This window comes from Egretta garzetta, unplaced genomic scaffold (assembly GCF_000687185.1).
Source record: "Egretta garzetta isolate BGI_Z169 unplaced genomic scaffold, ASM68718v1 scaffold426, whole genome shotgun sequence".
Taxonomy (NCBI): domain Eukaryota; kingdom Metazoa; phylum Chordata; class Aves; order Pelecaniformes; family Ardeidae; genus Egretta; species Egretta garzetta.
The window spans coordinates 337,036-350,519 of NW_009259977.1; the positions used below are offsets into that span (position 1 = coordinate 337,036).

At 38.0% G+C, this 13,484-nt stretch overlaps 1 protein-coding gene across 5 annotated transcripts in view; it reads right to left on the bottom strand.

Annotated features, from left to right (window-relative positions):
- The window catches only part of RBFOX1 (RNA binding fox-1 homolog 1), a 1,334,919-nt gene that overhangs the window by 66,448 nt on the left and 1,254,987 nt on the right, over positions 1-13,484 (bottom strand). For 3 of the 5 annotated variants that reach the window (XM_035895926.1, XM_035895928.1, XM_035895927.1), the window contains one exon: positions 2,686-2,766. The exons of the other annotated variants lie outside the window; for them this stretch is intronic. In XM_035895926.1, coding sequence (XP_035751819.1) covers positions 2,686-2,766 — 81 coding nt within the window. The remainder of the gene's footprint in view (positions 1-2,685; positions 2,767-13,484) is intronic. 5 annotated transcript variants of the gene reach the window in all.

The window sequence follows — 13,484 nt, forward strand, 5'->3', positions numbered from 1 at the left end:
TTTCTGGCTAGCCAAAAAAATGGGGTGAAATTGTTCTGAGTCATCAGAGACTACAAGTGACCAACACAATTAAAAGTCAAAAAGTTAAGCGAGAAATAAAGCTAGGCAAAATAAGAAAAATACATTTTACAACCATGTTTCAGTCCTTCATTCCTCATAGAGTGCAACTCGGGAGCAAAATACAAACAGTCAAGTTAAAGATAACATTGCAGGGGGACTACTGTCTTCCAAATATCTGAAAATTCCTCAATGCCACTGGCACTTAATGAACTCCAAACTAAAAAGGGGGACTACTGTCTTCCAAATATCTGAAAATCCCTCAATGCCACTGGCACTTAATGAACTCCAAACCTCCCAGATGGCTTTAAAAGTCTCAGCTGACTCTGTCCCTTCTGTTGAAACAATAAAAAATTTAAAACCTCTTAATTCTTACATTGTAAGGTGTTCTGAAATATTGCACAGTTACAATACTGGCAGTAACAGAATAAACGGTTAACAAATTATTCAAAGATGAAGGGTCCAATATTATTGTCTACATGGAATGGTAATAGTAAAAGTATTAGTCTCCTAGATGTTAATGTTGACTTATCAGTTACCATTTCAATGTTACAAATGCGCATAAAAGAAGGAGTATCGAAGATCTTTAAAATAATGAGAGAAAGAAAATGAGACAAAATTCGAGCTTCATTTCAATTCACTTCTTAGTAGAATTTCCTATAGAAATGGAACCATGTTACATCTCTATTGAAAGTTTCATAAAAAGGAGAAATAAAAAACCTAATTACAATCATTAGCAAATGTAGTAATTTTGTATTATTAGGATTTGTGACCCTGTGGGGGAAACTACATTTTGGCAATATGAAATACTATACATAATAAAAGAAAAATCATGACTTGCAGACACACATGTTCAACAAAACTGTGATAATTTCTACTGCAAGGGCTACTAGATATCTCTGTATGAAACTGTGTATTACACATTGCCCAGTGGGAGGCAGATAGGCAAAGTCTGCTCACTTATGTATTTGGCATAATTGAAAACAAACAGGTGTTTGTTAGGATATCATTATTCAAGGAGCACAACTGCAAAATAAGATTTTTCAAAGGGATTGACTTATGAGACATAATGGAAACAGTGAAGTATAGAGCTTAGCCAGCTATACAATGACTACCTAGGGATTTAATAATAGTGGAAATGCCATGCAATGTAAACAACAATCCCAGAAATAAATTTCCTAGGATAGAACTCAGTGAGATGATAGGAGCAATGAGGTAAACTTAAGAAAGGCTTTCTTTAGAGTAGTTTCCACAACACAGAAACTAAACACCGTCGCCCTTCCTCCAAAAGAAGCCCCCTAACAGTGAGATGAATGGAATGTTTGGATAATTTTCTAGGAAAATAATTTTAGTCAAAGATTGGTATTTCAGTCAAAAAGGAAGAGTGCACTAAAAATGTACTGCAGGGAACACTGATTTAGACAGTAAGTATTTAATCTCTATGTTACTACAAGGATTTAGAAAACACCACTGCTTGGGAAAGGTGGCATAGTACAAAATATTCTTGAAGCATCTGGAAGCAAATGCAGATTTAATTGATAATTTCAGTTCCAACTTAAAACACTTAATATGCTTTGTTACTTCACAATGTATTTGTAGACTCCTGATTTGAAAGTAGAACCCGTATTTATACTGTAAAAGCAGCAGCTCTAGGGATGATATTCATAGCCTTTAACATACGAGAGTTACATGACCGTAGAGATGATTACTATGGAACTCTTTCCTGGCTTCAATTAATAAAAGAAATTAATTATTTCAGTAGTCTAGATAAGCTTTAAAAGTGCAGAATTGCATTCTAGATTGAATGCAATCTTCATAAAGAGCATATCCGACAATGTTGTTAAATCAGACAATGTAAAATATTTTCTTTACAGAGGACTGCTAAGAACACATAGCAAATACTGCTGTTCACCCTAATTCAGCAAGCAGCAATTATTGCTATTTCATTGGGCTAGAGGCTTCTTCATCTAACTTCAGAATGGGCATCAGTGGTGCCACCAATACGTTCTGAAACTCTCTCAGAAGAATCGGTTCCACTTCTGCTGCAGAATTTTACAGGAGACATTGCTAGTCCAAAATTTTGTAACAGAAAAACGGCTGATGGCAGCATCTGTTGTTTCAGCTTGTCTTTGCTGGTTTTTTTAGGGCAGCTTTGTATAATTCAAAATACCCATTTGCACACAGTCATCTTCCTTTTGTAAAAAAAAGACTTCATATCCATTTTATTCCTGACACAATCAAATGGTGGTATGACGTGAGACTTTTTGTTTATTAAATCAAATTTGTGAAGGAAGGAAAAAGAAACACAACATCATCTTCTACACAAAATGCAGAGTGCTCAACAGTACTGGATTCAAAAAAATGTCAGTGTTACTGTAGAACTTTTGACCCTTTCTGTAGAACAGTGCAATATAGGCCATCTTTTTTTTTTTTTTTTAAATAAAATATACTTTGAGGATAAAGATGCAACTAAAACCACTGAATTATCTGTTGACATTACTTACACACGTTCATAAATACCACATTTACAAGAGCTATTAGGAAAGTTTACAGTAAAGGGGGCTTAATTCACATTAATGTGCTTTTGTCACAAAACGAAACAAAACAAGAGCCATAACACTAGCTTACTTGTGGATGTGTATACTAGTGAACTGGGGGCACTGTACACGGGAGATCCCTCCTGGTTTGCCTGGCACAGCAGCACCCTGCCTACAAGAAAGAGAGAGAGAGTGGTATCTGGTTTTGGAACACTTGAACTAAACCTCAGTTTTTAATCTCAAAACAGATATAAAGTCATAACCGGAGCAGTGCAGTGAAGGAGGGGCACTTTTTGTCCTTTTGACTTCAAAGCAGAAAGATCCCAAATAAACACGTATAATTTTACATTTGAAAAAGCAAACCACAGACATCCCTCCCAAATACAGACACCCTTTTTATCACAGGGGGAAGCTGGTGCATGGCCTGCGCGCCAGCAGCGCACACCAGCCCCTGGCTCTCCTCCCTGCCCTCTCTCTCCCAGCAGCTGGTGGGAGCAAGCAGCCCACCCACCCCACCCAGCTACTAACACCTCGCCTCCCTAACCTGGGCTGAAACAAGAGGCCACCCAAGCAAACCCAGCAGAGAAATCAGACCACAAAGCTCCCACATACAGATGTTAGGACAAGTATGATCTCCATTATATCTCTTAAATTAACACTGGCGCAAGTGAGATTGAAATATTACTAATACTTGTAAAGATCTCAGTATTTTTTGCTCAAATAAGAAATACATAAACATAAGCTACTTTCCAGTATACAAGCTGGATTCAAGATTAAGAACAAAACCAAATAAAAGAAATGAATTTTTTTTTTTAAAAAAGGAAAAAGTAGTAAAAGTGATAACCAAATCAATTTAAAACAAAACTTTTGCAATGCATGTTCATTTTGAACAAATGAAAGAAGTTTAGGCTTATTTCCTGGTTTTGTTTTTTTTTTTTAAATGAACTTAAATAAAATGCCTTACTATTTCAACATCTTTCTTAAAATTATAGTTTAACAGTCTTAGCTCAATACAGATTGAACATTGATTAGTGGTAGAAACAACTATACTTTCACACTAGGACAAAATCTGCGCTTCTGGAATACAGTCCGCCAGCAAGAGCAGGACATGACACATCTGTTTGTAGATATACACGTTTATATATCTGCATATGCACACACACAAATATATATACATACACACAAGTTGTCAGGATTTGCGAATCACACAATTTCAAAAATATTAGATTTACCTGAAGATTTGTGAGACTTTAGAAATTGTGCATTGACTTATAAGCAAGGTAACTCAACAGAGTTGAGTCAAAGATGCTTGGAAGGATAACATGAGTTATAAATGGTAGGCATGTTTTCCATATAGTATTACAAGAGCAATTCTCAACTTACATTCAGTTACCAGACCAGAGTTCTTTCAAAAGATGTTTTAAAAAAATTTCTGTCATTAACCAATTCTTTGACTATTGCTTGCAGCTGTCAGCTGAAGTAGAAATACAGGACATACTGAAGGAAAATAATTCTTGTAATTTATGCAACTTAGCTAAGACTATGAGCACTGGATGTCTCATGAAATACTACGCTTCTAACCATCCCAGACAATAGCACAACTTTAACTAACAGCATTTGGAGATGCTTGCTGTTTTACAGCCATCCACTACTAATCTGAAAGGTAACACAAGCTAAAAATTTTTTTTTCCTTATTTTAAGACAGCATGTGTTGACTATATCAATATATATCTCTCCCAGCCTTCCAAAAAAATCCACAACTGGAAGCTGTTAATTGAAACATCTACCTACTGAGATCCTAATGGCAAGCATCATTTTCAGGCTAGCGGATAGAGAGGACCTATCATCACAGGTGACACTAGGAATGTGTACGTTGCAGTATGGATGTATTTAACAGCACAGACGCTTCAAAACTTACGCTACTACAGAAGCCTGAAAATGAAAGTGAGCTGAAAGCATAGACACATTCATCCAGCTGAGTGAAATGCAGAAAGGAATTATTAAAATCAGTAATTTTCATTAGGTTTTAAGAATAATGTCACTATAATGACTTCAAGTATATTTAGTAAATACATAAAGGTTTTTAGAAATTGAAGGTTATAGTTTATTTATGTTATCCAACTTGAATTCTAGATGATACTGTGCTTGTTCCATGGTTCATAGTTATCTTCCTGTTCTTTGCAGCTAACATTCTTATATTTTTTCTGACTTCCATCTCGTACAAATCTAATTTTCCCTACTCGAGTCTTCTAATTTCTGATGAAAGTACTTCAAAACAGATGCTTTTTTCATTTATGCTTCTAGAGTGTATTTAATTTGTTGCATAGAGCTTTCTAATTATATTTTGACAATCTGCCTTCGAATTTGTACATAAAATTAACACTAATACCTAAAACACTATTATTAGATATTGTTAGGAAAATATGGAACTTTTTAATCTACTTTTGTGAGAAAAGATTATTTCTGCTGCATCTAATTTTGCTATTAAAATATTTAAATTGGAATTGATACAATGGAGAAAAGATTGAATTATTTAAAATAAGAACTTCAGAACACTGAAACAATCTATAAATTCCCTAATGGAAAAAAATATTATTTTTCCTCTAGACTACTAAATTCATTCATTATGATGGAAAAAAACCGGTGGGGTTTGGGTTTTTTTAAGAAAGAAGATTTTAATATAAAGTTCTTAATATTTCTGTTCAAACTGTTATTTAACAATATCATGGAGCTAATGAACTTCAAAAAAATTACAGTCCTGCAAGAGTTCATCTTTAATTCTGCAATGCCTTCTGTACCTGCATATGCATGGCTGGTATTTGCTCACTAACCTCCATGCTTTTTTGCTTTTTCCCCTAATATAAGCTTCTACTTGTTTGGTCACAGCAGACACGTGACCAGTGATGCAGGATTTTGGGGATCATCAGCAGAAAGCCCCTCCTGACTCACTCCATCAAAAGGATCAGAAAAATATATATCTGGAGATTGCATTCCCTACAGGCAGACAGGAGAGCTTGAGACAGAGCAGCGGCAGAAAGCAAACTGAGGCAGCCAGGCTGCTGGGAGTTTGCAGTGGCTGAGCAAGCCCAAGGACTGTGCTGCACACACAGCAGCTCTGCTGCGGGCAGGGCATGGCACCATCAGCCAAGCACTCCCGTAGGATTGCAAAGGTCTCCCCAGACTAATTCACTCCTCATCCCTGGTGTACAGGCTGGCAGCATGGACAAAACCATACTTTTCAAGATCATAAAACATTCCCACTCATACTTCTCTTCCTCCAATGTTTTCTCCTACAGTCCATGATTAAGAATGTACTGTTTGATTAGGTCCTTTGTTGAAGCACTATAGTTAGTTTGAGTAAATAATTACTCTAAAAATATTCAGGGCTGTAAGGAAAATCATGTGAAGTCATTAATAACACCAGAATACCAAAAATTCCGTTCTCAGTGGTTCCAAGATATTTGCTGAAAGTAGTTTTCTGATTTTTTCATACTTTCAAAAATAAGTTTTTGTGTATAGTTCTTATTTACACAATTTATATAAATTAATCTACAGAGCATAAGTTGAAATACCAATGTACTAGTGGTGATGCACAGACTACTCACTGGCTCATACACAACATCTGAGAAGTTCATTGTATTACTCAAATACTCAGGTAGCCAAGAAATAGTACCCAGGATCAACAACAGGAGTACTTTCCACTAAATTATAAAGGATTTTAAATCACTTCTGTTAAAAATAGCTTTTAGATCTAACGGCAACCACTGCGTAGCCAGCACCAGCTTAAAAGTAAAGAACTGGAATAAGTTTAAAGAATTTGCACAACTAGTTGGAATCTCTTACGGCATCCTTTGTGGAAGTATAAATTGAAACATTTTCAACAGAAAAATAATTCATACGATTAGTTAGAATTGCGCAGCTGATGTAAAATCAACAGTGTCACAAGGCCTTGATCATGGGAATAGCTCTCTCCTGCCACAGGAAGTCGATGAAACTTTTAGAAACCTTCACTACCAACCTGTATAAAGTTGATATTCCATTACCGAGAACCTGAGTTTACGATGCGTCACCTCCCAGTATAGATGGCTTTAGTACCTTTGCTCATGAACACGAAGTTCTCGATTTACCATGCTGTTATTTATTCCCCCAGGATTTGGGGGGATTTACAAAAGGGAAGAGGACAAAAGTTGCACCGTAGTACCCTCTTATGTTCCAGGGCAAAACCCCAGCAAGTCACTAAGTGAGACAAAGGGGAAAAAATGATTTCCTGCTTTCAGCCTGGGACTCCTAAAAACCACAGCTTCACAGAAAGCTTTTCAGAGAGCTCTGAACACGACTGTGGTACTGAGTTCTATATAGGGTACAGCTACCTCCATCACAACAAGAGGGTAATCACCTAAGCATTTTCAGTGGCAGAAAGTAATCAAGCCAATATCCAGGGCTGGCCCACACTGGTTGCTAGTGCACAGGTGGATAAAATGAGAGTTTATAATATAGGAACTAAGGAAGTTACTACACACAAGGAAATTTAGTGAGGATGACATCACTCTAATCCACTGTGCACTTTGCTTCCCAGGTAAAGCAGCTCTTCTTTATACATCTTTATTCTACTGTGTTACCAATAAGAGCCTCTTACTGCTTTTGGCAACTAAGTACCAGTTCATACATTCTATGCTACTACTTACCAAAAAAAACCCCAAACACACCCACAGGGAGAAGCGAACAGAAGCTAAAAATATTTGTGTCCCATTTTGTCTATATTGTTATAAAATGTTATTTTATTACTCTAAAATCTGCCTTATTTGCTAAATTCAGTGATTGTTATTTCGTTTTCCCTTTCTCCCAGTACAGTTGGATGTTACATAGCCAAATCTCTCAGTCATTCTGATCACTGTTTTTCTTTGTACCTTCTGCAACAACTATTATTCCTGTACACTTAATTCCTCTTCCTTGTTCAATGCATGAAGAAAACTGTAAGTCTGCATCTCTTATGAACATATCAGGAGATTTGCTAGTGTATCAAAGATGCTCATAAACAATCCATGTCTGCCTTTGATTTCCTGTTTTAAAAGTGTAATTTAATTTCCAGGCAGAAATAGCATTTTCTTTGTTCTGGTCTGAAATATTGTTCTATGATGGGTTATTTCAAAATGTGTCACAGAAATGGATCAGAAACACCTAATTAAAAGGCCACTGTTGTACAATGATAGAGTATGTTAGCTTCCATTGTCCCATCTGACTAGGGAATTTAAAGATCGTATCTTGAATACATAATAGTTGTTAAGTGTTCTCTTAGCCCTTCATTATCTGTAGTCAAACTGCGTGGCCTTAGTATGCCTTTAAACATGCAGTTAATTCCAGAAAAAAGTGCTTCTTGAGTGCCTTCAGTTATTTGGGATCTTTCTATAAACAGAATAACACTTGTTCAGATTTTAACACAACCATTCACGGACAGCTGTGTTAACACACAGTATTGTTCCATCCATTATTAACAAGGAATAAAATAGCATCATCCAAAAAAATACACACCTACTTTCTTGCAATACGCTAAAAATACAATCCTGTATTTAATTCCCTCAAAATTATAAACAGCTTCACTTAAGACACCAAAACACTCAGAATCACAGTATCACAGAATGTCAAGGGTTTGAAGGGACCTAGGGAGATCATCTAGTCCAACCCCCCTGCTAAAGCAGGATCACCTAGAGCATGTTGCACAGGACTTCATCCAGGCAGGCTTTGAGTATCTCCAGAGAAAGCGACTCCACAACCCCCCTGGGCAGCCTGTTCCAGTGCTCTGTCACCCTCAAAGTCAAGAAGTTCTTTTGCATATTCAACTGAAACCTCTTATATTTCAGTTTGTGCCCATTGCCCCTTGTCCTGTTGCTGGGCACCACTGAGAAGAGTCTGGTTCCATCCTCATGATACCCAGCCTTGAGATATTTGTATGCGTTGATGAAATCCCCTCTCAGTCTTTTCTTCTTCAGGCTGAACAAGTCCTAGTCCTGTCACTGGACACCACTGCAAACAGACTGCTTCCATCCTCGTGACTTCCACCCTTAAGATATTTGCATGTGTTGACGAGGTCCCCTCTCAGTCTTCTCTTCTTCAGGCTAAACAAGCCCAGCTCCCTCAGCCTTTCCTCACAGGGGAGATGCTCCAGTCCCCTAATCATCCTAGTTGCTCTCCTCTGAACTCTCTCTAGGAGTTCCTCATTGTTCTTGAACTGGGGAGCCCAGAACTGGACACAGTACTACAGGTGGGGTCTCACCAGGGCAGAGTAGAGGGGGAAGATAACACCTCCCTTGACCTGCTGGCCACACTCCTCTTAATGCACTCCAGGATACCATTGGCCTTCTTGGCAACAAGGACACCCTGCTGGCTCATGGTCAGCTTGTCATCCACCAGGACTCCCAGGTCCCTCTCGGCAGAGCTGCTTTCCAGCATGGGGTTCAACCTCCCCAGGTGCAGCACTCAACACTTGCCCTTGTTGAACTTCATCAGGTGCCTCTCCACCCAACTCTCCAGCCTGTCCAGGTCCCGCTGAATGGCAGCACAGCCTTCCAGCATATCAGCCACACCTCCAGTATCAGCAAACTTGCTGATGGTACACTCTGTCCCCTCGTCCAGGTCATTGATGAATAAATTGAACAAAACTGGGCCGAGTACTGAGCCCTGGGGAATTCCCCTACCTCCCAGCCTCCAACTAGACTCTGCCCCACCGATCAGAACCCTCTGAGCCCTGCCATTTAGCCAGTTCTGAATCTACCCACTCATCCAAGCCACACTTCCTGAGCTTCCCTATGGTGATGTTATGGGAGATAGCGTCAAAAGCCTTGCTGAAGTCAAGGTAGACAACATTGACTGCTCTTCCCTCATCCACCCAGCTGGTCATGCCATCATAAAAGGCTATCAGATTAGTTAGGCATGATTTCCCCTTGGTGAATCCATGCTGGGTACTCCTGATCATCTTCTCTTCCTCCACTTGGTTGGAGATTTGGTGAATTTAGGCAATGACTCAGGGGACAATGACTTGGTGAACAGCAACACACTTTTACAACAAACATAATTTGTAAGCTGTCCTTCCAATTATTGTTTGCTGGTCATATCATTCTAGGCTTTTGGGAAACACCTCTCTCCCCATTATATCCATTCTGTGTCCAGTATACTAAGTCACATACCAGATTGGTAGGTGTTTATATGATGTAACAATCGGATGAGCAACAAATTCTGAAGCTCAGGTAATATTTTTCTATGAGATTCTCCTAATTCCCCTTCTCCTCACCTGTTCCTTCTGTAATATATATAACTCATCACAAGGTAACAAGGATCTCTCCTTCTCCAGGACCTGATATACCATACACAACTGATCAAACCACTTACCAGTATGTACTGTGGTGCCTTAGACTGGGAAAAACCTTGCGGATAGCACAGGAGCTGGGAAGCGGCAAATTCTTTTAAGCTCTGCTCCCACACCAACATCCTTTTCCTGCCTCACAACATAATGACTTGCTTTAAAGCCTCACCCACTTCATCGATGAAAAGTTGAAAGGTATATTCACTACTGATCCACTAAAATTCTCAAAGATTGCTTTAGGAGGAAGAGCTTGACAACGCAGCATGGCATAATCACTGGGTTTTAGTGGCAAATTTAGGCTGTGCCATGGTGCTGTTGGTATGTGGCAAAGTACTGCCAGCATAAAAAACACACACTGTGTGACTGACTGGCTTCTATTTTCATTAGCATGCCAACCTTACCAGAGACAGCCTGTATTTTGCAGAAACAATTTATGCAATGTTTCCATTCACAATGTAGAACAATTGCAATAAACCGCCCTGTCCAAATATAATTTGAAAATTATTAATCAGCCACAGACATTGCTTGTCTTGTAACCAAATGAAAACTACTATGTCACACAAACACAACTGCTGCTTGTACCAAAATACATAACAAGCCTAGAGAATTTACCTGTGCTTGTTAGTGAATTTTTATCACTGGCATCCCAGCGTAAATCCTTATTCACACACTGTGACCAAAAAATCTGAAACTTGAAATGCACTATGTAAAAAGTTGGAGTGGTACTGACAGTATTGCCCAAACTGCAACTTTCCTAGAGAATATATTTACTGTATGATATATATATACACACAAATTCAGGTGTACATAAATTGATATTCAGTGATATTCACTGCCATTAACTTACACTGGGAGATGTGTCCCACTGAAGTTGTTCAAAACCTTTGAAAATCAAATCTTTATTCCTAATCTTTCTAGGTCTTCTTAGCAGACTAAAAGGTACGTAAATGATGGTCACTCTTGGTTCATTGTAACTTGATTTTGGTTCATTTGTAACTTGAAGAAACAAACACGAGAGAAATCATGAAGTATAAATATAAACTTTGAGCTGGTATCATGCTATTCTTGAAATAGGATACTTGAGAATATAAAAAGATACATTTGTATTCTGCTGATAACTAAAATGGGTCACATCCATACATACTGCCTAATCAATAAAGACTGCAATATGAATAGAATCACAGAATAAATTAAACTGGAGCCTTTCTGCTCAAACACGAACACTACAATTTCACCATGGCCCTGGCAGGATTACAAGTAGATATGTTTATACTTTATCCTCTCATATTGTGTCAAGACACTATTTTCTGTGTAAATTACCTATTTCAGTAAATCGATAAGACAGAGATGCAAATCTAATGCAATTAGATGCAGAGATGCAAAATACTAATCCCTCAGTTCTATTTGCTTACCCCAATAGATGTTGGTTTTAACTTACAAATAAAATTCTAGTCTCAATGACAAGCTGAGAATACAAAAGAGCAAAAATTGAATCATCACGTAAAATCCTGGCTTTAGTTAGTCTATTTCTTCCCTAGCCCATTCAGATTCCAGAATTTGAGGGGTGTGAAAAAACATTACAACAACGGTAATGCAATGTTTCCAAACTTTCCAAAATACTAATTTTTACAAGAAGCAGTTCTATACTTGGAGATTTCCCCCAAAACAATTTTCACAAAGAAAACCTGGCAGTGCCAAACTGACAGAGATTGTAAACCAGTGTAAAGCACGGCTTTGTCTCAGCTATCTCCACAAATGAGTAAACAAATGAAAACTCAGTATACTAATGAAAGCTCAGTATTTTGAAATCCACTCTCAGTAAGTATTATGAAATGCAATTACAGTGTAAATATATTAGGGATTCTGTCACCCAATGCCCAAAATGGGGAAAAAAAGCAGAAGACAGAATGGAAAACACTAGTTATACATTTGGAATACAATTCAACATAATCTTTAACTGCTTTACCATTAATTTACAGATGTAATCAAGGTTTAACACAGAGCAGAGTTATTTTCCATTCCACTTAACTGTATTAACTTTACATTTCATATATTACTTTACTACTTTATATTTCAGAATAGTTTGTCTGCCTGACTGTCCATCCTAACGCATGGATCTTCCTAACTTTGTTATTCTTCTAATCAGAGGAATTTATTCCTCTGCAAAACTGCTATTAACTTATCTAGCATTGCAAATATCCCACCCAGTCCTGAACAAACAAGTGTTTTAGTGATGACCTTGTAGTTTGTCTTAAATTTTCCTCTGGGAGATTCTTAAGCCTTTGCTTTTTATATACATCCATAGCTGGTATTTGAATTGCAGTCTCAGTTTTATTCTATCAGACAACGACCATGCAAATTGTAGCCTAGACCTCCGGTCCAGACAGTGCACACCCAGGCTGACCTCTGTTGTCAGTAATTGGTGAGACAGTAGCAGAAGCTATAAAACAGCTGGTTTTACATCTGGCCTCTAAACTTACATCATACACAGTCTGGAGAGTTGACTCAGGACCAGGTTTAGTCTTGCCCCTTGAAGCAGAGAACCCCACCACACACGGTTCAAAGCTGTCCAAAAGCCAGTCTGTGGGACATATGACAGTCAGTGTGCACAGGGAGCATCCACTATAGTACCCAGTGCAGTTTCTTGCAAAGAGAATCTATTTCATATGTACTAAACCTGCTCTGCAAACCCCAAGCCAGCATGTGGCCAAGATTTACTTAAAAATCATGCTAATGCTGCAAACTAATGTATTAACAAGAAGAAGCCAGGGAGACAGTTGTGGGGAAAAAATCTCAGTATAATGTTTATAATTAGACAGTTTTAGGCTGTTACCATATTCTTTTCATGTATTTTTGGTCCATCACTAATCAGGAAGCCACAGAACACATTTTCACTAACCACCAGAATGACATTTAAGTAAGGGAAGTCCAAGCATTATTTTTCCTCAAAAGATTCTCTTCATCAGTAAAGTACAGTACTTAACTTTCTTTTTAGCCCTTTAAAAACTGATCAATTATATCCACAATAGAAAAGATTTGAACAAGAATGATACAATTTGATACAAGAAGTTAAAAGCCACGTAATAACAAAGAAAGGACTGTACAGCTCCTGTTTGATCAGAACACTTTCTTTTGTTTTATTAAAGTAACATTTAAACAAACAAAGCAAACCTGATATTAGGTGAAATTAGGGGAAACATGGCCAGCAGATCAAGAACTGCTGTTATTCCCCTAATAGACACACACTTGGTGCCAGCAAGACTGCACCTGGAATATGGCATCCAGTTTTTAAACCTAATGCCACTCCAATTCAACTGAAATGAGGTCAAACTGGAGAGGATAAGCTGGAATGAAACCAAGATGGGCAGGGATCTGGAGCTCATGTCCTGGGAAGAGAGGTTGAGGACTTGATTAGTCTGGCAAAGAGGAAGTTAAAAGGCAATCTAATAGCTTTCTGTACTTGAAGGGAAGTTACAAAGATGATGGAGCCAAAATCTTGTTGGAATGGTAGCAGATGATAATACAAAAGGTCA